The sequence below is a fragment of the Emys orbicularis genome, chromosome 13, assembly GCF_028017835.1.
Source record: "Emys orbicularis isolate rEmyOrb1 chromosome 13, rEmyOrb1.hap1, whole genome shotgun sequence".
Taxonomy (NCBI): domain Eukaryota; kingdom Metazoa; phylum Chordata; order Testudines; family Emydidae; genus Emys; species Emys orbicularis.
In genome coordinates, this window is record NC_088695.1 from 16,323,813 (window position 1) to 16,349,485 (window position 25,673).

Genomic DNA, 25,673 nt, shown 5'->3' on the forward strand with positions numbered 1-25,673 from the left:
AAAATATTGCTCAGGAATGCAGGAGTGAAATCAGGAAGGCCAAATCGCACTTGGAGTTGCAGCTAGCAAGAGATGTTAAGAGTAACAAGAAGGGTTTCTTCAGGTATGTTAGCAACAAGAAGAAAGTCAAGGAAAGTGTGGGCCCCTTACTGAATGAGGGAGGCATCCTAGTGACAGAGGAAGTGGAAAAAGCTAATGTACTCAATGCTTTTTTTGCCTCTGTCTTCATGAACAAGGTCAGCTCCCAGACTGCTGCACTGGGAAGCACAGTGTGGGGAGTAGGTGACCAGCCCTCTGTGGAGAAAGAAGTGGTTCAGGACTATTTAGATGTGGATGTGATTGCAGAGCCATTGGCCATTATCTTTGAAAACTCATGGTGATCGGGGGAGGTCCCAGATGACTGGAAAAAGGCTAATGTAGTGCCTATCTTTTAAAAAGGGAAGAAGGAGGATCCAGGGAACTACAGGCCAGTCAGCCTCACCTCAGTCCCTGGAAAAATCATGGAGCAGGTCCTCAAAGAATCAATTCTGAAGCACTTTGAGGAGAGGACAGTGATCAGGAACAGTCAGCATGGATTCATTAAGGGCAAGTCATGCCTGACTAACCTAATTGCCTTCTCTGATGAGATAACTGGCTCTGTGGATGAGGGGAAAGCAGTGGATATGTTATTCCTTGACTTTAGCAAAGCTTTTGATACGGTCTCCCACAGTATTCTTGCCAGCAAGTTAAAGAAGTATGGGCTGGATGAATGGACTATAAGCTGACTAGATGATCAGGCTCAACGGGTAGTGATCAAGGGCTCCATGTCTAGTTGGCAGCCGGTATCAAGCGGAGTGCCCCAAGGGTCAGTCCTGGGGCCGGTTTTGTTCAATATACTTCATTAATGATCTGGAGGATGGTGTGGACTGCACCCTCAGCAAGTTTGCAGATGACACTAAACTGGGAGGAGTGGTAGATACGCTGGAGGGTAGGGATAGGATACAGAGGGACCTAGAGAAATTAGAGGGTTGGGCCAAAATAAATCTGATGAGGTTCAACAAGGACAAGTGCAGAGTCCTGCACTTAGGATGGAAAAATCCCATGCACTACTACATACTAGGGACCTAATGGCTAGGCAGCAGTTCTGCAGAAAAGGACCTAGGGGTTATAGTGGACGAGAAGCTGGATATGAGTCAATAGTGTGCCCTTGTTGCCAAGAAGACTAATGGCATTTGGGGCTGATTAAGTTGGGGCATTGCCAGCAGATCGAGGGACGTGAACATTCCCCTCTATTTGAAATTGGTGAGGCCTCATCTGGAGTACTGTGCCCAGTTTTGGGCCCCACACTACAAGAAGGATGTGGAAAAATTGGAAAGAGTCCAGCAGAAGTCAACAAAAATGTTTAGGGGGCTGGAGCATATGACTTATGAGGAGAGGCTGAAGGAACTGGGATTGTTCAGTCTGCAGAAGAGAACAATGAGGGGGGATTTGATAGCTGCTTTCAACTACCTGAAAAGGGGTTCCAAAGAGGATGGATCCCTTAGGCTGGGGGAGGTCATTTAGCAGTGCGCAGGCTCTGCCCACCCACTTCCAGATCCCAACAGGCTGAGGCTAATATACCTTCCTTCCTGCCCTCTCCTGTAGCAGTCTGGTCTGACTCGGTCACAAATATTAAAATGCAAAAAAAGGTCTGTAAAACCCTTAGAGATGTTTTAGAACTCCCCCAAAATCACAAAGGCTACCAGCTCTCATTTTTCATTTCATTGTGTCTGATCTTGCTAAACCTAATTCACCCTAATAGTTCTTTTGAAATCAAATGAACACCATGCATGATTAAAGGCTACTTGCGTGAGTAACAGGTTGAATGCTAATCATCAACTGAAGTAACAAATATATCTGGTTGAATAATGGATTTTTCAATTCATTGGCAATTTTGAAAAATAATATAAAATATCATTTCAGGTGAAACGAGAAATGACATTTAAAAAAAAATTGGTGAATAGGAAAAAAAAGAATTGAAACAAAATAAAACATTTTGTTTTATTTTCACCCTCCTCTTCTCCCGCCCCCCCCCCCCCCCAGATGTTTTGAATTTCAGGAATTTTGACAAAAACAAGGAGAAGGAGGATTAAATTCACAAAATGGCTAAACTCCTCCTCGTGTCCCCCCATTTTGGTGTCAGGTGCAAAGTTCTAAATCAAAGGGTCATAGATTTTACATACATACACATATAGATCTGAAAGCACTTTACAAAGCAGGTTAATATTACAGCTTTTTGAAAACTTGTCAGTGGAACTGTGTTCAATTGGAAACTGCAAGTTCAATGACATAAACACTTTTCTTGGGAACATATTGATTTTTTTAAGGGAAATTAGCAAAACAATTTGTTTCAATTTGGTCAAAATGGTTACTTTAAATTTATCATTTGAATTTTATGTTATATTATAATTTTTATATATTGCATATATTATACTATAATGTATAACATAATGTAATATAATGATAAAAGCAACAAGAGACATTTGAATCTTATAAAAACATTTTGTTTCAATGAGGTAATTTTGATGATTCTGAAATGAAATATTTTAGAAAAAAAATAAGTAAATTTTAATGTTCGGTTCTGATTTGGGATGAAAGGACATTTCTGGAGTTTGTATGGAATGGAAATTCCATTCCCAACAAATTTCAGCTGGTGTCATTTTCTCCATTTCAAGATGGAGAAACTGAGGCACGGGAAGAGGATGTGGCTTTTTTGGGGTCCCACAATTAACAAGTGTATTGCTGGCACTAGAACCCAGTCAAATGTCACTTTACACTGAACTTTTTTCATTTTGAATTGACATTTTGAAATGAAATATTTCATTTTGAAACATTGGAACTAGAACTAATTGAAAATTTTCTAACAGAACAGTTCCATAGGAACGTGTTGATTCTATTAAAACTATTACAGGAAACAAGGCAGGCTGGCTGGCTGTCTTTTCTATTTTTTCTCTATGAAATTTCGTAATTTTGTTCTGGAAGATGTTCTGAAATGTTTATTGATTTTTTGTTCTGATTCAGAGTAATAAAATAATAATAATGAAGAAACTTTGGAAATGATCATGGAACAGGAATTCTGGGTTCTGACTAGCATTAGTTTTGATCAGAATGAAATGTTTTGCCATTTATGAGTTTAAATTTTTTGGAACATTTCATTCTACAAAAAAATTCCAAATTGTAACTTTTCATCCAGATTCAGGATGAAAACAATTTCAAAATACTGGAATTGCCTCTGCAATGCAACATCTTGAGCTGGAAAGACATTTGATTTAAATTTGACAGACATCTCAGTCTCCAATGATGGAGTTAGCCATGCAATATCCCGGTGACTATTTTCCATAGTCTTGTCTGTCAAATGTATCTTTTCTTCTGTAATATACTAATACAAAAATATCTCTATTTGTCTCAGGAGATTGTGGGAGTGAGACTGAGAATTGGTGTGCTTTGCTGTTGTCATAACTATAAAGGGAAGGGTGACAGCTCTCCTGTGTACAGTGCTATGGAATCCCTCCTAGCCAGAGACTCCAAATCCTTTTACCTGTAAAGGGTTAAGAAGCTCGGGTAACCTGGCTGACACCTGACCCCAAGGACCAATAAGGGGACAAGATACTTTCAAATCTTGGGGGGGGGAAAGGCTTTTGTGTGTGTCCTTTGTTTAAGGGGTTGTTCGCTCTTGGGACTGAGAGGGACCAGACATCAATCCAGGTTCTCCCCATCTTTCTAAACAAGTCTCTCTTATTTCAAAATTGTAAGTAAAAGCCAGGCAAGGCGTCTTAGATTTACTTTGTTTTCTCAACTTGTAAATGTACCTTTTACCAGAGTGTTTATTTTTGTTTGCTGTACTTTGAACCTAAGACAGAAGAGGGGGGTCCTCTGAGCTCTTTAAGTTTGATTACCCTGTAAAGTTATTTTCCATACTGATTTTACAGAGATGATTTTTACCTTTTTCTTTAATTAAAAGCCTTCTTTTTAAGAACCTGATTGATTTCTCCTTGTTTTAAGATCCAAAAGGGGTTTGGATCTGTATTCACCAGGAGTTGGTGAAAGGAAGGAGGGGGAAAGGGTCAATTTCTCCTTATTTAAAATCCAAGGAGTTTGGATCTGTATTCACCAGGAAATTGGTGAAGGTCTCTCAAGGCTACCCAGGAAAGGGAATTAGCTTTGGGATGGTGGCAGCAGACCAGAACTAAGCTGGTAGTTAAGCTTAGAAGTCTTCATGCAGGCCCCTACATTTGTACCCTAAAGTTCAAAGTAGGGATACAGCCTTGACATGGTGGCAGCGGACCAGAACTAAGCTGGTAGTTAAGCTTAGAAGTCTTCATGCAGGCCCCTACATTTGTACCCTAAAGTTCAAAGTAGGGATACAGCCTTGACATGGTGGCAGTGGTGGGATCGTTTTAAACCCAAAAGCCAGTAAAAGATTTTTTTTTCCTTCTAGCTGCTTGGAGAGCAGAGCTGAAGGTAGATGCATATCTTATCTCTCCTTGCCTGAAGGCAGAGGTGTTAAGTTTTTTTAACAAGGTCCTTTGTTAAGAGAACGGTTCAATAAGTGAGCAAACTTTGATCTGGTAAAGGTAATTTACAATCTGAATTGTTTTTTTTTTCTTTTTACATCCTCGGAAGTAGCTAGTTAGAAAGTCTCTGTTAACTCAGCAGCACTCAGCAGGAGCCTGAGCTAAATACATCCCAGTTTCAGTCAACTGCAGAGGGTGTGACCCAGCACAAGAAAACAGGAAAATGACTACCAAAGAAGCAGCTAACAAAATAGAACTGGCCAAACTAGAAGCAGAAGAAAATGAAAGAAAACATCAAAGACTGCTTCAAATTAAAAAACTTGAAGAGGAGGCCCACAAGAGAGAGATGGAGCTGGAAAAAGCCAAACATGACAGAGAAGAGAAAGCCAAACAGGAGGCCCATGAAAGAGAAGAGAAAGCCAAACAGGAGGCCCATGAAAGAGAAGAAAAAGCCAAACAGGAGGCCCATAAAAGAGAGATGGAGCTGAAAGAAAAAGAGATGGAACTGGAAGCAGCAAGGACTAGGCAGGTTGCATCAGACCATCCTAACAACTCCTCTCCAGGTACCACTTCCCATCCCAGGAAATTCCCCACCTACAAGGCAGGCGATGATACTGAGGCCTTCTTAAAAATTTTTGAAAGGGCCTGCCTTGAATACGACATCCCTCCAACCCAGTACATGGTAGAGCTGAGGCCGCAGCTCAGTGGACCCTTAGCAGAGGTGGCGGCTAAAATGCCTAAGGAACACATGAACAGTTATGAACTTTTTAAAAACAAGGCCAGAATCAGAATGGGGCTAACACCTGAGCATGCCCGTCGGCGGTTCAGAGCCCTAAGGTGGAAACCTGATGTGTCATTTACCCGACATGCCTACCACATTGGGAAAAATTGGGATGCCTGGATATCAGGAGCAAATGTTAAATCTACGGAAAAGTTGCCCTTCCTATTGCAAATGGGTGTTCCTGAGGAAATAGAAAGGTACATCCTAGATGGGAAGCCCAAAACTGTAACCGAGGCGGGGGAGATTGGAGCCAAATGGGTGGAGGTGACAGAAAAAAAAAAAGCTAGTAGCAGTTGGAGCGAATATCAGAAGGGGCAAGCCGAAACAAAACCTTATCACCGGGGACAACCCAAGGCCCCACCCACATCCCAAGGGAAACCCCAGACGCCTCCCCACCACACCAGTCTCCATCAACCAACATCGCCCCGGTGATACCTTAGCAGGGCGATGTTTTAAATGTAATGAACTGGGGCATATAAAGGCTCACTACCCCAAGAACCCCAACCGATTACAGTTCATTACACCCCAGTCACACCAAAGAACCCCAGACCCAGATGCCTCTCTCATACCCTCGGAGCGAAGGGAAACTTTGAGAGTGGGCGGAAAGAAGGTTATCGCTTGGAGGGACACTGGGGCACAAGTGTCAACTATCCACCAATCCCTACTGGACCCCAAACTCATCAACCCTGAGGCTACAGTGACAATTCAACCCTTCGTGTCACAGTCTGTAACCTTGCCTACAGCCCAGTTGCATGTCCAGTACAAGGGCTGGTCAGGAATGTGGACTTTTGCAGTCTATGACAATTATCCCATTCCCATGCTGCTGGGGGAAGACTTGGCCAACCATGTGAAGCTAGCCAAGAGGGTGGGAATCGTCACCCGCAGCCAGGCTAAGCAAGCTTTCACCCCCATCCCTGTTCCTGAGCCGTCCACCAGGGCCCCGTCTGTGTTACCGGAGACCCAAACACAGGTGGTGGAACCGGATCCCCTGCCAACGACTGCAACAGCCGTAGTGGATCCAATCCCAGAGACCCAGCCAAAGCCAGTCCCAGAACCGGAACTGGCAACGCAACCAGCACCAGAACCATTGCCAGCACTGAGTCCAGCGCTTGCAACCCCGTCTACAACTCCAATGCCAGAGGGCACCAGCGAGCCTAAACTGGCAGAAGCAGCAGATAACCCTACCCAAGAGGCTCAGCCAGAGCCTGAAATACCACATAGTGCACCAGCGGACAGCGGTTCACAGTCAATGGAAAAAGCCCCAGCACCTGCATCGCTTCCAGAGGGACCAAGCCCCAGTCCACAGTCCAAGGAGGAACTGATGTCTCCAGCATCAAGGGAACAGTTCCAGGCCGAGCAGGAAGCAGATGACAGCCTTCAAAAAGCTTGGGCGGCGGCACGGAGCACCCCACCGCCTCTCAGCTCTTCTAACCAATCCCGGTTTGTTGTAGAAAAAGGACTTTTATACAAGGAGACTCTTTCTGGTGGGCACCAGGAAGACTGGCATCCTCAAAGACAGCTGGTAGTTCCCACTAAGTATCGGGTAAGACTCTTGAGCTTAGCCCATGATCGTCCCAGTGGCCATTCTGGGGTGAACAGAACCAAAGACCGGTTGGGGAAGTCCTTCCACTGGGAGGGAATGGGCAAGGACGTTGCTAATTATGTCCGGTCTTGTGAGGTGTGCCAACGAGTGGGAAAGCCCCAAGACCAGGTTAAAGCCCCTCTCCAGCCACTACCCATAATTGAGGTCCCATTTCAGCGAGTAGCTGTGGATATTCTGGGTCCTTTCCCAAAGAAGACACCCAGAGGAAAGCAGTACGTACTGACTTTCATGGATTTTGCTACCCGATGGCCGGAAGCTGTACCCTTAAGCAACACCAAGGCTAAAAGTGTGTGCCAGGCATTAGCAGACATTTTTGCCAGGGTAGGGTGGCCCTCCGACATCCTTACAGATTCGGGAACTAATTTCCTGGCAGGGAACATGAAAAACCTGTGGGGGGTTGGATCTATAAAACCTAAAAGGGGGTTGGATCTGTATTCACCAGGAGTTGGTGAAAGGAAAGAGGGGGGAAGGGTCAATTTCTCCTTGTTTTAAGATCTAAAAGGGGTTTGGATCTGTATTCACCAGGAGTTGGTAAAAGGAAGGAGGGGGGAAGGGTCAATTTCTCCTTATTTAAGATCCAAGGAGTTTGGATCTGTATTCACCAGGGAATTGGTGAAGGTCTCTCAAGGCTACCCAGGAAAGGGAATTAGCTTTGGGATGGTGGCAGCGGACCAGAACTAAGCTGGTAGTTAAGCTTAGAAGTCTTCATGCAGGCCCCTACATTTGTACCCTAAAGTTCAAAGTAGGGATACAGCCTTGACAGCTGTTCTCTCTGTGTCTCTTTCTGTTGAGTAAATGGAGAATTTGTGATTGTCTCTGTGTGTGTGTGTCTTTAATTTTGTGATTGTTGTGGGTTTAATTTTAGGATTTCTTTTGTTTTAGCAGGCTTTTGTCTGTCCTCTGGGCTGGCACGGCCAGCCCAGGGGGACAGAGACCTCAGTTTGTTGTGGATTCTCAGGGTTAAACCAGGGCCATGGGTTGCAGATTTTGACTCCAGAATCTGCCTCTGTGGAGGCGTGTTTTCTAACTGTGACGAAGGTGACCATGTTTAAAAATATGCGGTAGGCCTCCCTTGTTGCCACGCTTAGCCTTGTTGAGCAGATGGCTGTGAAGGGGATTGTTGTGTGGTGTGTTTCAGTCCCTGTGGTGCCCCTCTCAACACCTGCTGTTAAAGTCACTATCTCTAATGTCCTTCCTTTATTAGGAAATGAGCAGCTGGCCAGAGACATACTGAGAAAGATCGCTGCCCTATTAGGAGATTTCCTTTGAACTGAAAAGCCCCAGAGGTTCAGCATGTCTTGTCCTTTCGTGGGCAGGTTTATATGGTATTAAACAATGCTTCCAAAGTGTCAAAAGTTTCCCTCAACTATAGGATTAGGGAATGTGACTACACTGTGTTTGTTGCCACTGAAGACATGGCCTGTTTTTGTTGTGGGAGTCTGACACAAGTGGTTAATTGGAAAATGCAGGTGAAAGAAATAAGAAAATGCAGGTGGCCCCTGGGAATGGTGACCTTTTAAAAGATGTTCACTTTCAGGACTCTTTCAATTATTTTGGGGGAGACTGGGTTGCCTCAAAGGATGTTTTCCTCTCCCTAAGGCAGTGGTGGGAGGTGGGTAAAATTAATATTAAATATTTTTATCAGCAATACATGCAGCAGACAACCCTGGTCTGCTGCGTGGGAGTATGAAGGAGTTAGAGTTGGGGATTGTGGAACTTGAAAAAGTCTTTCATGGCAGTAATGATCCTGGTTGCATGAGAGCTTGAAAGATAAAAAACTGCTCCTGCAAGATCTGTTGGGTAGCAACGTTCAGGGTGCATTGGTCAGGGCCCGATTTCAGGGCCTTTCTCAAATGGATGTGCCTACTCAGCTTTTCTCTGACCTGGAAAAGAAACATACCAACCAGAAAATGAGCGGCCATTTCAAGACATTTTCAGGCCAAGTGCTTTCAGCTCCTGTGGGGATTAGGAACTTCGCTGTGAATTTTTTCTCAGACCTGTATGCAGCTGAGCCTGTGTCTCTATCTGAGTGTTGGTGGCTCCTTGAAGATCTTCCTAGGATCTCAATGTTGGATGTAGACAGACTTGAACAGGACCTGACACTCTCAGAATTGACTTGTGGCCTTAATGGTATTGATGGTTTGCCTGTTGAGTTTTATAAGGCCTTTTGGATCTTTCCTGAGCCTAACTTGCTCCAGGTTTTTCAGGAGTGCATTAGAGAGGAGATACTGCCTCTCATTTGTCATCAAGCGGTTCCTACCCTGTTGCCTAAGAAGGGGGCCTTGGGGAGGTGAAGAATTGGAGATCTGTTTCCCTGCTTTGCTTGGATGATAAACTGTGTTCAAAGGTCTTAGCAAATAAATTGAAAACTGTGATTTGTTTAGTAGTTCACCCTGATCAGACATATTGCATCCCCAACAGGTCCATTTTTGATCACCTTGTTCATTTGTGGGATGTAATTTCGACCTCAAAAATGTTTGATTTGCACATTGGGTTGATTCCCCTTTATGGAGAGAAGGCTTTTGATTGTTTAGATCATGGATATTTGTTTTGTACCCTTGTTGCTTTTGGTTTGGGGCCCAGGTTTGTCTCCTGCTTTCAGTTACTCTATATTGAGATATATAGTCTACTTAAGATGAATGGTGTTTTGAGCATTCCCTTTCCAGTCTGTAGGGGAATCATAGAGGGTGCAACCTGTCTGAGCTATTGAATGCTCTTTCTATCAAGCTCCTGTTATGCATGTTGCGAAACCACCTTTCTTGCCCTTCTCTTCCTGTACCAGCTTGTGCTGCCTTGAAAGTCTCTGCATATGCTGACAATGTGACTGTGTTTATTACTCATGATTGCAATGTCCAGGTTTTGACTGAATGTCAGTACTCTTTCAAGCAGGCTTCCTCAGCTGGCATAAATTGGGGGAAGAGTGAGACACTCCTGCTGGGGGCTTGGGTGATCTTCCGCCCTCTAACTTTGCCAGGGAAGACTACTGTGGAGGTGATCTGACTTTAAGGCACGGGAAATATGCTGGGACGAGATGATATTTTGGGTCGGATCTGGGAGAGAGTTATGGAAAAGTTGGAGGGGAGGTTGCGAAGGTGGAAGTGGTGTTTGCCTCAACTCTCATTCCAAGGGTGTGTTACTGATTAATAATTAAATTGCCTCTGTGTTGTGGCATAAGTGTATTGTTTTGGATCCCCCTCCAGTCCTTTTAGAAAAAGTTCACAAGGTTCTTTTAGACTTTTTCTGGGATGGCCGTCACTGGCTGAGGCAGAGTATTTTGTAACTGTCGATGTGGAAAGGGGTCAAGGTCTCACTAATCCTTTGAGCAGAATCTCTACTTTTTGGGTACAGTTGCTGCAACAGCTGTTGCTTGGGGATGAACCTTTTTCTTGGAAGCAACTGCCCTTTGCTTTTCTTTGGCAGGTGGGGAGTTTGGCTTTTGCTCAGGAACTTTTTTAGTTGACCCTGGTTACCTCAGTTTTGAGGTGTTAACTTTTTTAATTAAAGCCTTTTTAGTGCTTGGAGATTTTTTAAGCTGAGGCTTCTGGATAGACTGGAGTTCCCAGGACTGCTTGCTGAACCACTTGCTTAAAACCTTCTTGTGAGGATTCCTAGTCTTGTTTCTAGGAGTCTTGTCTCTTCCTTTATTGCAACGGGTGTAACAAAACTGGTTCATTTAATTGATTTTACTAATTTTGCATGCGTATCAGCAGATATCTTGGCTGTCAAGCTTGGTTTTCATTTGGTTCACTGAATTTCTTGGTTTTTATCACTGGTGGAATCCGTCCTTCCTAGGGGCAATATTGTCAGTCTGGACACTTGCCTCCTTGATTATACAAATTCCTGATTATGCTAATGTTTCTAATTTCTTGCCTGTTGCTTCTGTTGTGGATTGGGATGTTGTGAAGCCTGGCAGTTTGCTTGCCTTCAATGGATCTTCTGAACTTACTTTTAATACCTTAGGCCATAAGTCATTGTATATGTTTGCAGTAAAGATTCATCATTTTTGAATGCTTGTTGATTATCCCAATACAGTATGGAGGACACAGCTTCTGGTGGCGGACTCCATTCATCCAGCCTGGTGAACTGTATACAAGCCTCCAATTGCAGAAAGGAAGGATGATCTCCAATGGTCAGTTCTTCATGGGGCTATAGCATGAAAATGTTTGTGCAACATTTTTGACTCTGCAGGTGTCCATGTCAGGTCCGACATGAAGGAGACTTTTTTTTTTTCATGTTTCCTACTTGTTCCAGGTGACAGACATTATTTGTTTTACTTCAGGGTATTTGTAAGTTATTATCCCTTGATTTTTCTCCTACTGTATTTATTTTACTGTTAAGTATAGGTTCACAAAGAGATCTGTTGTATGCCTTGAAAACTTTATTTTGGGTCAAGCAAAGATGTCCATTATAAAAGTAGATGATAGTAATTTATTGGTACTGGGGTTGCAAATGTATTATTATTATTATTATTTTAGATTTTAGGGGTTTCGTGTCTTCATTTGGAGTTTAGATATAAGCGATTTGAAACAATTTATGCAGCACTGGGCTATTATAAATGAACTGTTGGGGTGGCCAACTGCTGTGGAATTTATAATTTTTTTTTCTTTTCTGTGTTTCTGTACTGATATTTATTAAAAGTATTTTAAAAGCCAAAAGTCTCTCTCACTCTCTCTGATCAAAAAATGTATCTGATTGGATATTGAAAAAAAAATTGGTACATGAAAACTTTCAGATACAATTGCCATGTATACATTTGTCCGAAATACACCTTTGATATATATCTATATCTATATTTATATCTTTTTAGATATATATGTCTGAAAGATAAATATCTATGTAAGGTGGTTTCATGGGTCACTGTGCCCCTAAGGGCAGATAATCATCAAGAGGAGCCCTTACCTGGTGTCCCTCTGGTTTGGCCATAGTGGGTTTCAATGTCCTGGGTTCTTAGCCCCTAATGGGTGGTGTCTCCAACTGACTGTCATGGTATTCAGGAACCCTACCTTACCTCCCTATGTGGTTTTGACTATCCCCAACCTGGAGTTTATCCCTATGACTGGCCTGATACCTCAAATATATACTCTTCTGACACCTCCATAACTTATAAACCACCAACCAAGGTATACTTTATTTCTATGGGGAAAGAGACAGGAAGCACATAATGGGAAGGAGAAGATTGATATGGACAGGATACATCAGTAACACTATACAACCTGCAAGTAACACTACCCTCAGGGTGGATTTTTCTGGATTCACGAGTCTGAGTTTCTCAACACTAGTTGGCTCCATCATGTGGAGGAACCCACGTACTTTCATGAGTCATTGCAGGTCTGAAGATGCTTGAGTGTAGTGAGGTAATGAGTCAGTCTTCCATCCCCAAGGGTTCACCCATTCACAAGTGTCAATACCTTCCCCCCTTGTACTGGTGAGGGGAGCGCAGTCCTGTCTTCCTCATCTATCATCTACCCATCAACAAGCTTAGCTACCTTTTTCATCAGACCCCTTAAGCCAGCTTACATAAATAATATATGTTATAAATATATAATATATCTTTTATATATGTTACTATATATGGCAATATTGTCTGAAAAAATTCATATACTGAATATTTTTTCAATATCCATGCTGAGATATCTTTGATCACTTCTTCAAACAATACATTAAAAATGCATGATTTCTTGTCATGAAAAATGTTGACAATGTTGACAATTTCAACTTAAAAAGGCCAAATATTTTCAAAGGAAATAATCTTTCTTGGAAAAATGCCAGGCAGATCTAAGTGAATAAAAGCAGTGGCCAGAATCTCCCACCATTCAAGGTGTGACCAGCTCATGACCAGAGTGGGGTGTATTTTTGATACTTGCAATATTACATTGTGCATACTTACAACTTTATGGAAACCCTTAGAAAGAAAGATGGAAGAAAAAGTATGTGGAAATCACCCCAAGAGGAAAGAGCTGGGCCATGTTTCCTACCCGGTTGTCCCATAGCATAATTCCAGTGTCCCAGCTAGGAACAAGTTTGATACATTTTTGTACTCCTTTTTTCATTCTTCCCACATACATCTGGGACAATATCTGATCAAGTCAAATCTCAGCCCCCTATTCCTATTTGGTAATCCAGGATACCAATTTTAGGGTTCCAGTTGTCCATACATGGTGTTCCAATTCACCATAATTACCTTTTCAACAGTAATACGAGCATCTGCACCAGTCCCTTTCCCAATAGTTTTGAAGCTCAATGCAGTTAGCTCTTGTTGCAAAAAGCCACTAAGATGCTACTATCTGTTCCTTTATGGTTTACCTATTTCACCCCAAATGCATTGCTAACTATTACAAGATACATATTGCTACAGTTTATAACCTTAGGTCAAGCAAGTATGATTCCATAACCGTCAGTCAAGCACTCATAACTCTCACGCTATCTTATGCCAACTCCAACTTCTGCTAGGCCTCACTCTAACCCCTTAACAATTAATGATTAAAACCTAGAGCCAGCCTACTTTTAATACATATATTTTGTATTAAATATTTGTATATCCTGTGCTTCACATTACAGCTCCAGAACTTCCATTATTATTTCTATAAGCATGCTTAACAGCTAGATTATATTTTACCCAAACTATAAACCCTCCAAGATCAGATCAGTGGACAACAGTCAATAACTTGATCTCATCCAAGAAAAAAGTAGCAGTTTATTACTGCAAATGAGGAAAGCTAAAAAGCAAAGACATGATCTCCTGCACAAAGAAAGTAGATTAGGATTTAAGGGAGGATTTAGGTGTCTGACTCCCATTTTAAGAAAAAAGGAGTTGGTTGCCCTTTGAAATTCTTTGCATCAACCCTTTTTCCTAATTTTCTACTATATTCATGACCTTCAGGAATGTTTTGGTCCTTTTGACTACATTTCTACTAAATCCAGCTTGTTTGAAAATGACTTCACATCCTACTGAATGCCTTTGCCAGGGCTTCCTTCACCTCTTTGTTTCTTAAAGTGTAAATGAAAGGGTTTAATATCGGAGTTACAACAGTGCTAAAGATGTTGATTGTTTTATTCAAATCCAATGAGCTTTGTGCAGAAGGCTTGACATACAGAAAAGTGATAGAGCCGTACCAGATAGTCACAACAGTGAGATGGGCAGAGCAAGTGGAAAAGGCCTTTTGCCGTCCTTGGGCTGATGGGATTCTCAAGATGGTGGAGATGATGTAAAAGTAGGAGACCAGTGTTATCGCGCATGAGACCACGACAACAATGATTGAGATAATGAATGCTGCCAGTTCAATGAGGCTTGTGTCAGTGCAGGAGAGTGCTATCCAGGAATCTATGTCACAAACGAAATGATTGAGGATGTTAGGGCCACAGAAAGACAACCTGGCTATTAGAGATGCCAGCACAGAGATAGCCAGGAAACCACACAGCCAAGAGATAAGGGCCAGCCAAACAGTGATGGTGCTGTTCATGAGGGAGCTGTAGCGCAATGGGTGGCATATGGCCAAATAGCGGTCATAGGCCATGACAGCCAGGAGGAAACATTCTGTAGAACCCATGGAGAGGAAAAAGAACAATTGCAGGAGGCAGACAGTGAAAGAGATAGTTTGGCTTGTCCCTAGCATGACACCAATAGCCTTAGGGACACATGCTGTGGTGAACCAGATCTCCAGGAAGGAGAGATTGCAGAGGAAGAAGTACATGGGGGTGTGGAACTGTGGGTGGGTCCACACTAAAGCTATGATGGACACATTCCCTAGGATCGTTAGCATGTACATCACAGAAAACAGCACAACAAGGGACATCCGGAAATACCAAGTGCCAGAAAAGCCCAGTAAGATGAACTCTTGCACACTCGTTTGGTTTTCTGTTTCTCTACTGGTCATGAGGTCCATCTGAAATAAGAGAACATTGGAGGCAAGCAGTTAAAATGCTGAACTCAGTTAGATACTACACAAACTTGAATGTTCAAGCGCAGGACTGTAACACCTTACCCTGTTGTAATGCATGTCAATGGCCCTGTCTAGATGAAGTGTCAGTGTGTGGCAAGCCAGAGTGTGAATCTACAGTGCAGTGTGTGTCAGTGTGGGCACTGTTACCACTCACTAAAAAGTTCCCATCAAACTACTCCTGTTTTAAATTACAGTAAATCAAAGCACACTAAGCAACTGTTAGCGGGAAGCAGCAAGATTCACACGGAAACTTAAAGCATATCTACACTGCACACTTCTTTTGACCGTGTGTATGGCGAACAGTGTATACACAGCTTGCCCCCCTAGCATGGGTAATAATAGCTGTGTAGATGGTGAGACACTGCATTGGCAAGTAGAGTAAAGAGATGACACTTCTTTTGAAGGCATATAGGATACAAACACAGCTCGCCCCAGTAGCATGGGTATAAATAGCTGTGTATATGGTGAGGCACTGCTTAGGCAAGAAGAGGAAAAACATGCCTGAACCCTGTGGACATTTACCAAAGTAGGTACCTTACACAGCTCTCTACTCCCCTAAGCTGTGTCTCCCCCGTGCACAGTGCCATTTTTAGCAGTGTAGTGTCTCATTGCCTCCCCACCTCTGGAGCCTTTCCCTGGCCCAGTAAAGTACTCTGAAACCTCCCTCCTGACAGAGTCTTTCACTCCCACATGTAGCTACACACCACAGTGTGGATCAGCTTCCTCTTCACTGTGGTAACCCCTACATGCTGCTGAAAGTGTTGAGCAGTGTAGACGTAGCCCTAGTGTGTGCTGTAGATTAACAGCCCAACTTGCTGGGCACTAACTCTCCATCTAAACAAACCCAAACACTCATATGAACCTTACGGCAAAATAACACAAGTTTGTTTCAACATTTGTATAATTGTTAACCTTCCAACAATGTTCAGGTGATTGCTAAATATGGTGAGAAGCATCAACATTCCTGTAAGATTTATTTTTTAAGGCTGTTGACACATTTATCATTCACGTAACTTGCTTAAAAAGTCCACTAGGTGCCAATCCACCTAGAACTTAGGTGCTATTGAAAAATCTTACAATATTTCTTTTTCAGATATTAGTTATCATCCTGCCCAGCTTCCTGAATCTCTCCTCTATTTATATTTCAGTGACTCCTAGAGACCTCAGCTGAGATCAGGGGGCCATTAGAGTACTGTAGAAACATAGAGTAAAAGAAAGACCTTTCCCTAATGAGATTACATTTTAAATAGACAAAGGGTGGATGGGGAAACCGATGCACACAGACATCAAGTAATTCACCCAAAGTCACACACAGCAAGTTGAAGGTAGAGGTGGGAAAACAATCCACGTGTCCTGACTCCCAGTTCACTGCCCTATGCGCTAGATCAAACTCTCAGTGAAAGCAATTGGATGATCAATTATTTCTGGATGCCAAGTAGTTTTGGCTGAAAATTTCCCATCAAAACTTGTTTTCAACAGAAAATATTGGCTTTTAAACTAAACAAAAATTTTCATGGAAAGTGTCTCCTCTCCAACCCCCCAAATTGTTTAATTTTCACCAGTTTTCAGGCAATGATTTCCTGTTTTTTGCTGCTTATCACACATGAGATATGGAGGACACTGTATGAGATGATGAAAGTTGTCAGCTCGACGAGTCTTGTGTCAGTGCAGGAGAGTGTTATCCAGGAATCTATGTCAATAAAGAAGGGATTGATAATGTTAGGGCCACAGAAGGACAACCCGGATATTAGAAATGCCAGCACAGAGATAGACAGGAATCCATCAGCCAAGAGCCAAAGGTAAGTTAAGCAGAGAAGGTGCTGTTCATGAGACAGCTGTAGCACAATGTATGGCATATGGCCAAATAGCGATCATAGGCCATGACAGCCAGGATGGGAAATTCTGTAGAGCCCAGAGAGAATACAAAATATAGCTGCAGGATGCAGGTGGTGAAAGAGATGGTTTGGCTTCTCCCGAACATTACACCAAGGGCTTTGGGAACACAGACCATCAATTACCATATCTCTGGGAAGGAGAGATTGCAGAGGAAGAAGTACATGGGGGTGTGGAGCCATGGGTGGGTCTACATTATGGCTATGACAGACACATTCCCTACAAATTGTTAGAAAGTACATAACTGAAAACACCACTACAATGGAAATCCAAAAATATCAAGTGCCGAAAAAAACCAGGAGGATGAACTCCTGCACGCTGGTTTGGTTTTCTATTTCTGCCCCAGCCATGAGGTCCATTTGTCAAGACATGAGGGATCATAAGGCATTTAAACATGTTGAATACTCTTTTTGATGTGCAAATGTGCAGCGCCTAATATCCTACCCTTTGAGAATACCAATAGACTATCTGCAAATCCACAGCCCTGAACCTCTGCCCACATCTCCTAAAACACTTGGAAGATATTTTTCTGGGCTGTGGGATTGTGGGATTTGACACTGCACCTGGTAGACCTGGCTCTTGCTTGAACTCGCTTCACTGGTGAAATACAAGGGACAAGATTCCAGGCTGAAATTCTAAGGGATTTTGGCACTTTAGGGCTCTTTTTAAAATCCCAGCTGTAATACTTAGAACCCAGGTTAAAGATAAGATAAGGGAAGGGAAGCAGGTGCTACTCAACACTGTGCTGTCCTTGTGCAACTTTCAGCCTCCTCAGTAGAGATAAGAGTTGCACTCCTCATTCCTCTAAGGCCCATCAGGAGCCAGTGGGGTGGCTGACCCAAAGGCATCTTTCTGCTGTTGCCAGTCTAGCCCATCAACCCCACTTCACCCACCTGTGAGAAAGCCTCAGGATTTGGCTCACCTTGAAAATAACCTTGCTTGCTGCTCAGCAAAAAGCCTGGGACTTTTAAAAATACCTAAGTGACCTAGAAGCACAAGTCCCACTGAAAGTCAATAGGACTTCTCTTCCTAAGCCACATTTGAAAAATACCATTTTGTTTAAACTGAAATCTTTCACAGAAACATATCAGTTTCATCAAAAATTTCGTCTGGATGCGTTGTTAGGTCCAGGATGGAATTTCTGAACAACATGAGAACAAACAGAAAAGGCCAACTGTATAGTCTAGTAGTACAGGCAATTACCTAGGCTATACAAGGCCCAGGTTTGAGACCCTCCTCTGAATCAACCTCAGCTGGGATGTCCATATGAATCTCCCATGACCCAGGTGACTGCCCGAACCACCTGGCTGTTGTGTGCTGGGTTTCTTAATCTTCTATTTTTTCTGCCATCAATTTTGAAACGTCTCGTGTTCTCTCCATATCAGAACAAAAGAAAATTTGAAACCTTCAGATTTTTTTTTTACAAAATGGAATTCTTCCTTTCCAAGAGAGTCCTAAATAGGCCCTTTAGAAAACCCCACCCCAGATTCTCAGGAACAAGGAACTGACATTGGAAATTATAAATTATGTTGATTATTTATTGTATGTCTTCAGGTAGAACCTTAAGGTCCCAGCTAGGGGTGGGACCACATTGTGCTGGGTGCTGCACAGACATAGCTTAGAAGACCGTCCCTACTCCAGAAAGCTTACAATCTAAAAGACAAGCCAGGCAAACAGGTGGAGACAAACAACAAAGAAACAGCTTCCCAGAAATACAGTAAAATTGCTTCCCAGTTTCCCTTTCATATAACAACCCTCCTCTTCCACTCATCTCCCCTGGGCTCAGCTTTCAGTCAAACCCCTACAGCCTGGGTTAGACCAGAACAATAGCCTAACTAGTTAGGAATCATGTTCCAAACACGGCACAATGCCAAATGCTTAAGAAACAACCTATAATCCACCCTACTACTCTAGGTACTTCTGCTGCATTGTACAGAGGACATTGCTCCCTGAACTGAGGTAGACATCAATTTATAGAAAAAAGAATCATTGATAGTTATTGTAGCCTGATATTTTCAAACGGGTTAGAGGGAGTCAGTGCAATAGAAGCTGGGTGACTAACTTCCTTATGCTTCTTTGAAAATCCCAGCTGTAATGCCTACCCTCTCCATTGTAATTTGAATTTATTTATGTTCAGATAACAATACTTAGCACTTGTACAGCTCTTTACATGTGCATAGCAATGTGCAAAGAATAACTATTAATCCACACAATGTGACTACAAACTGGAGGCCTGATTTAAGGCACTTTGGAGTGAATGGTTGACAAGGTCAGTATAATTGTTCCCATTTTACAGATGGGGAAACTAAAGCAGGGATGTGAAGCGATCTGTTCAAATCACAGAGACAGCTGAGGATAGAACACAAGAACTGATATTAACACTTCTCTGCCATGTGCAGTGTTCAGAAATAGATTTATCTATCTATCTATCTATCTATCTTCTCCTTCTTTTCTCATTTGCCACTGTTAAGTTACTATACCAGAAAATTCCACAGGTTAATGTATTAGAGCTGCTTGAAAGTTTTCAACCAACACATTTTATCAGTGGAAACTGTCTTTATGATGAAACTGAGATTGTTGCAAAATAAATAAAGAAAGAAAGAAGAGAGAAGATAACTTGGGGATTTTCATGAAAACAATAACAACAAGAAGTTGTTTCTGGTGCAAAAAAGACAAAATATTTTGGCTTAAACCTGAAAAATTTTGTTTGTTGTTTTTTGACCAAAAAAACCCAGAAAAAATTAAAAGAAAAATTGGACAAAAATGAAAATATTTTTCATTTTTGTCAAAAATTTTGATGTAAAACAATAATTTCCCAAATGGCTCTATTAGTTTTACAATTTACAAAAAAAATATTATTTCCTTTTGTTCATTCTGACTTTATACTAAATTAAAAAAGAGGAATAAGATATACTCATTCTTTCAGTACAGGTGTGTTGACTCCTCAATGAGGCAAACTTTTTGAACAGCAATTTTCAGGTAGCTCACATTACAAAGAAAGGCAAACTTATTTCTCAGTACAGTTACTTTAAACTATAAGTCCAGGATATGCTTTAGCTGTCTGGTGGATCTAACTTACCATGTCTTCTGATAGAGCTTGTCAATACAAACTCCTTTCATTCACAATCTTTTTCTCTTTGGATGATACACAATAGCACAGGTGCTGAAAAATAGTGCATCATAAGATGGTATATCTTCCTTTCCCCGCAACTAAACATATAGCAAATACAGGAATATTTCACACATGGTTCACGTTTACATCACAGTCATTTTACACCACTGTAGCAGTGTAAAGGGGCCTTAAAATGTGTGTAATAAGTAGAATCCACTCCAACGTTAAGCCCCCATTCTACTGCCAGAGTGGTGTGAAGTGTTGTTAGCATAAATGAGAATCTGCCTCTTCAAACCAAAAGACTCAGGCAAATTTTGTAGATTTTGACATTGATAGGAATCTGTTTCCATCATCATCCAACTAGCTTTACCCCTACCTACCTTGTAAATGAACTGCTGCTGAAATTGGCTGCATGAGGGTGTTTGTTTTGTACTCCACCCTCACCTCCCCATTGCCCCTGGGATATTGGATCTCAACAGAATTTCACAGACTTCCCTATGTTATGTATCGGACTCTGCTAAATCAGGCTGGTCTCCTGGTGAAAGCACAGTACTGGCAGCCTGGAGACCAACATTTTTGTCCTGCATTTGCCAAACTGTTTCTACACAGTGGGAGCTTTGGTGTCTTAGTTAAGCCCCCACCCAGCCTCATTTCCCAAGCTTTAAAATAATGGCAAATGCCAAAATTGGACCCATTTGACTTGCTGAACACAGACAAAGACCTGGAGAGAGGAAGCCCCAACAGTGAATTTTATTGGTTCTACAAAACCAAGGAAATATGCTTCATATACTTGACACCATCTTCTGGCACCTAATCAATTCCTCATTTCCATATCCACAGATATAGAGAATTCCTGTAAGAGAGGGGAGTAAGCTGCATCTAAGGGAGGACTCGTCCCTTGGAGCGGTGTCTCTGAAACAGACAGTAAAATGTTCAAGAGTTTCCAAATTTGTTAGTCTCTAAGGTGCCACAAGTACTCCTCGTCTTTCTCCTTATAGTTAGAAAGTTCTTCCTAATATCTAACCTCAATCTCCCTTGCTGCAGCTTAAACCTATTGCTTCTTCTCCTATCTTCAGTGAACATAGAGAACAGTTGATCACAGTCATCTTTATAACAGCCCTTAACATATTTGAAGATTGTTATCAGCTCCCCCCTTGTTCTTCTTTTCTCAAGAGTAAACATGCCCAGTGTTTTTAACCTTTCTTCATAGGCAGGGCTGGCTCCAGGCACCAGCTTGCCAAGCAGGTGCTTGGGGCGGCCACTCCGGAGAGGGGCGGCACGTCCAGCTATTCGGCGGCAATTTGGCAGACAGTCCCTCATTCCCGCTCGGAGCGAAGGACCTCCCACTGAGTTGCTGCCGCAGATCACGATTGTGGCGCTTTTTTTTTTGTGCTGCTTGGGGCGGCAAAAACCCTGGAGCCGGCCCTGTTCATAGGTCAGGTTTTCTAAACCTTTCATCATTTTTGTGCTGCTCTCCTCTGCTCGCTCTCCAATTTTTCCACATCTTTTCTAAAGTGCGGCACCCAGAAGTGGAAATAGTAATCCATCTGAGGTCTCATCAGCGCTGAGTAGAGGAGAACAATTATCTCCCATGTCTTACATACAACATTCCTGTCAATACACCTCAGAATGTTATGAGCCTATTTTACAACTGCATCACCTTGTTGGCTCATATTCAGTGTGTGATCCACTATAATCCCCAGCTCCTTTTTAACAGTACTAACACCTAGCCAGTTAGTCCCCACTTTGTAGTTGAACATTTGTTTTTTCCTTCCTAAGTGACGTACTTTGCACTTATCTTTACTGAATTTCATCTTGTTCTTTTCAGACTAATTTTCCAATTTGTCAAGGTCCTTTTGAATTCTAATCATGTCCTCCAAAGTGCTTGCAACCCCTACCAGCTTGCTGTCATCTGCAAAATTTATAAGCATACTCTCTGCTTCATTATCCAAATTATTAATGAAAATATTGAATAGTACCAGACCCAAGACTGACCTCTGTGGGACCCCACTAGATACACCCTTCAAATTTGACAGCAAACCATTGTTAACTACTCTTTGAGTATGTTCTTTTAGCCAGTTGTTCACCCACCTTATAGTAATTTCCTCTAGACCACATTTCTTAGTTTGTTTATAAGAATGTCATGGGGACTGTGTCAAAAGCCTTACTAAAATTAAGGTATATCCCATCTACTGCTTTCTCCAATACACCAGGTCAGGAACGCGGTCAAATAAATTAAAAGTTTTATTTTTAATTGAGATTTTGACATAAATTGACATTCAAATGATTGATTTTGATGTCATTTTCAGTCAAAATGTCACTTTTTCATTTTGAATTGAAATTTTGAAATGGAATATTTCATTCTGAAGTGTTGCAAGTAGAACTGATTGAATTTTTTCTAACAGAACAATTCTATGGGAACATGTTGATTCCATAAAAATGTTTTAGAGTGGTAACTAAGAACATCTGGAGTTTAGTATGCAACTTGTTTGTAGCAATGTATAAAAGGAGAAGTCATAGGAGGGGCATCTCTGTTCTGGTCTGGGGGAACAGGCTCCTGGTGTCCTGGCTGAACCAGTACCATTGTCGCAGGCATACATGTGTTAGTGTACTTGTAGCTCTTATGGGGCGATAATACCGTGCTTCGTTGACAATAAATCTGGCTGAGCCCCTTCACCACTGAACCGAGCCTGTGGTCTTTATGAATAACATCAAGGTCAGTGCAGCTAACACTGGAGCTCCAAGAACAGCCGCACTAGCAGCATTAACAACTTAGCAGCCTTAAAAACACTCCGCAGCACTAACAACATATATCAGTAAGGGGGGTTTATGGTTTGCCATATCCCTAAGGGCAGCTAATCATCAACAGGAGCCCTTACCTGGTGTCCCTCTGCTTTGACCGCAGTGGCCTGTGTTCTTAGCCACTAACAGGCGGTGCCTCCAATGGTTTATAGTAGTCAGGAACCCTTCTTGGCCTCCCTATGTGGTTTGGACTATCCCCAACCTGGCACTTATCCCTATGACTAGCCTGATGCCTCATACGTACACTTTTCTGACACCTCCATAATGGATGAACCAATGATCAAGGTACACTTTATTTACAAGGGGAAATATAATGGAAACATATAAAAGGAAGGGGAAGATAGATATGGATTGGGTACATCAGTAACACCAACCAATCCACATGTAACACTACGTCTACAGTGGATTTCCTTGGATTCAAAAGTTCAATTTATTCCACACTAGTAGGCTCCAGAATGTGGAGGAGCTCACATAACTTCATGAGTCATTACAGGCCTGAAGGTGCTTGAGTGAGGTGAGATGATGAGGGTACCAATTCATCCAGGGGGAAACCCTCTCTGTGGCAGCAATAGGCATTACTCACAGGGGAAAGAGTCCCACGGCATAGGAGGCCTCCTCGGTGTTTCTAAATCAGTTGTTCTCTCCCCTTTCAGGGCAAAATAGGCAGGGACAGACAGTCAGGAGAACACTCACTCTCCTCCTTTTATCCCCCCTCCAATTGGCATAGTAAGCCTTCCATCCCATAATGTTCATCCATTCACAAGGCTCAATAAACCCTGGCCTTTTACTGGCTAGGTGAGCACAGTGCAGCCTCTCTCATCTCTCATCTACCCAGCAACAAGCTTGCCTCTCTTTTTCATCAGATCTCTTAACCAGGGTTACATATATAATATAATATGTTATAAACATATAATATATGTTACACACACACACATATATATATATATATATAGCAATAGTGTGTGGAAATGTTCATATATTGATTTTTTTCAATATCCAGTCTGAGATTTTTTGATCATTTCCTCAATCAATTAAAAAATATATAGAAAAATGCATAATTTCTTGTGATGAAAAATGTTGACAGTGTTGACAATTTCAACTAAAAAGGGTCAAATATTTTCAATGGAACTACTCTTTCTTGGGAAAATGCCAGGAAAATCTAAATAAATAAAAGCAGCATCCAGAGTCTCTCGCCATTCAAGGTGTGACCTGCTCATGACCAGAGTGGGGTGTGTATTGGTGGATTTAAGACACCGGTTTAACTCCTCAATCCTGGGCCCCCTATTTGAGGAGCTGGTCCCGAATGTAAAGCCACCAAAATCCTACTTTCATGTGTGTCAGATGCCAATGGCCTTCATTGGCTATTCCAAAAGCTGGGAATTGGCCAGACATACGGATATCTTTGCCATGTTCTTTTTCCTGAGCAGCAAGAGGTGGGTTGGGTAGGAGTCATAACAGCTGTCCCACACAAATGGATCAGAAGGAATATTCCTAGGGATAGATCTGCTGTTTTAGGGGTGTTGATCACTATCTATGGGCCAGATCTTGAGCTGATATAAATATGATCTATTCTGAGGTTGTGGAGGTGGGAATCAAGTGGCTTTTTGCAGGCTCATTGCACAGGTGTGAATTTTTCTCTGTGGCATTACATTGATATTTAACATGTACCCCTGGAGTAAAATCCTGGTCCTATTCAAGCCAGTGGGAGCTTTGCTATTGACAGCAGTGTGGTCTGGTTCACCCTTGGAGTCTTAAAATTCCACATCCATACATCCACCTGTTGGAGAGATCTCACAAGTAACTCAAATAAGGAGAGGAAATTGTGTGTATATTTGTGGCTGGGAATTTGAAAATCAATGGTGTTAAGCACATAGGTGCTTTTGAAAATCTCACTAGATGCCTAAATACCTTTAAAAATCTGGTCCCCTATTAGTAGCTACATAGATAGTGAATACCTCACTCCTCCAGAGAAGTACATTATATCATGGAACAGGCCACCCAGATACCCCGAAATAACCTGCTTCAATACAGAAATAAAATCCCCTCTGACTGCACGCCCCTAGTTGTCACCTTCCATCCCACACTGGAACCCTTACGGGGTATCATCAAACAACTACAACCCATACTCAATAGGGACCCCATCCTGAAAGAAATCTTTCCTGAACTCCCTCTCCTGGCCTTCAGATAGCTCCCCATCCTCTCCTAGCTCATCATCAGAAGCAAGCTGCCCACAGACCAAGAAACACCAACTCAAAGCAGCACCAGACCCTGTGTGACGTTATTGACATTAATTGGGACCATATAGATCATTGTTGCAACCAAGGTCCTGTAGTGGCACCCAAATCTTGTATAAAGGGGGTCAATTGGGGTGTCTTAGACAAGGTCAGGGTTTACTGGTTATGATTATGCTGTCTATATGTGTGTATCAGTTTTGTAGTTGAAGTTATGAATCTTGGCACTATACTGTCTGTATGGCAAACTTATGCTATGCTTCTGGGTGACATCCCAGACAAGCTGGGATTAGCTCTGCCTAGCCTCCTTGATGGCCCATTAAGGACCATCAGCTATACAATGGACCCATGGAGAGAAGGCAGATACGCCTTGTAACTCAGCAAAGTATGCAGGAACTGGCCCATATGACTCCAGACTCCATGTTGCTGTAATTTTCCACAGTAAGAACAAAGAGGTGTTCTTACACCTGGAAAAGACTATAAAAGGCTGATGCCTCATCTCCATTTCGTCTTCAATCCTGCTTCATACCTCTGGAGGAACTTTACTACAAGCTGAAGCTTTGAACAAAGGACTGAGGACCCATCCCAGTGGGGGTGTATTCCAGAGACTTGATTTGAACCTGCAGTTTATTCCATCACTGCTGCAAGCCTGAACCAAGAACTTTGCCATTACTGTATATAATTGATTCCATTTAACCAATTCTAGCTCTCATCTCTATCTTTTTCCCTTTTATGAATAAACCTTTAGATTTTAGATTCTAAAGGATTGGTAACAGCGT

The 25,673-nt window shown here is 42.2% G+C and overlaps 1 protein-coding gene and 1 pseudogene across 1 annotated transcript; one reads left to right on the forward strand and one right to left on the reverse strand.

Annotated features, from left to right (window-relative positions):
- LOC135888202 (E3 ubiquitin-protein ligase TRIM39-like) overlaps window positions 1–25,400 on the forward strand; it is a 178,338-nt pseudogene extending 152,938 nt beyond the window's left edge.
- LOC135888312 (olfactory receptor 6F1-like) lies at window positions 13,855–14,790 on the reverse strand. The gene has a single exon (XM_065416124.1). The coding sequence runs from the start codon at window positions 14,788–14,790 to the stop codon at window positions 13,855–13,857; it is 936 nt and encodes a 311-aa protein (XP_065272196.1).
- Window positions 25,401–25,673: the final 273 nt, after the last annotated feature.

Coding starts and splice junctions, on each gene's coding strand:
- LOC135888312 (XM_065416124.1), bottom strand. CDS start 14,790: ATGACCAGTAGAGAAACAGAAAACCAAACGAGTGTGCAAGAGTTCATC.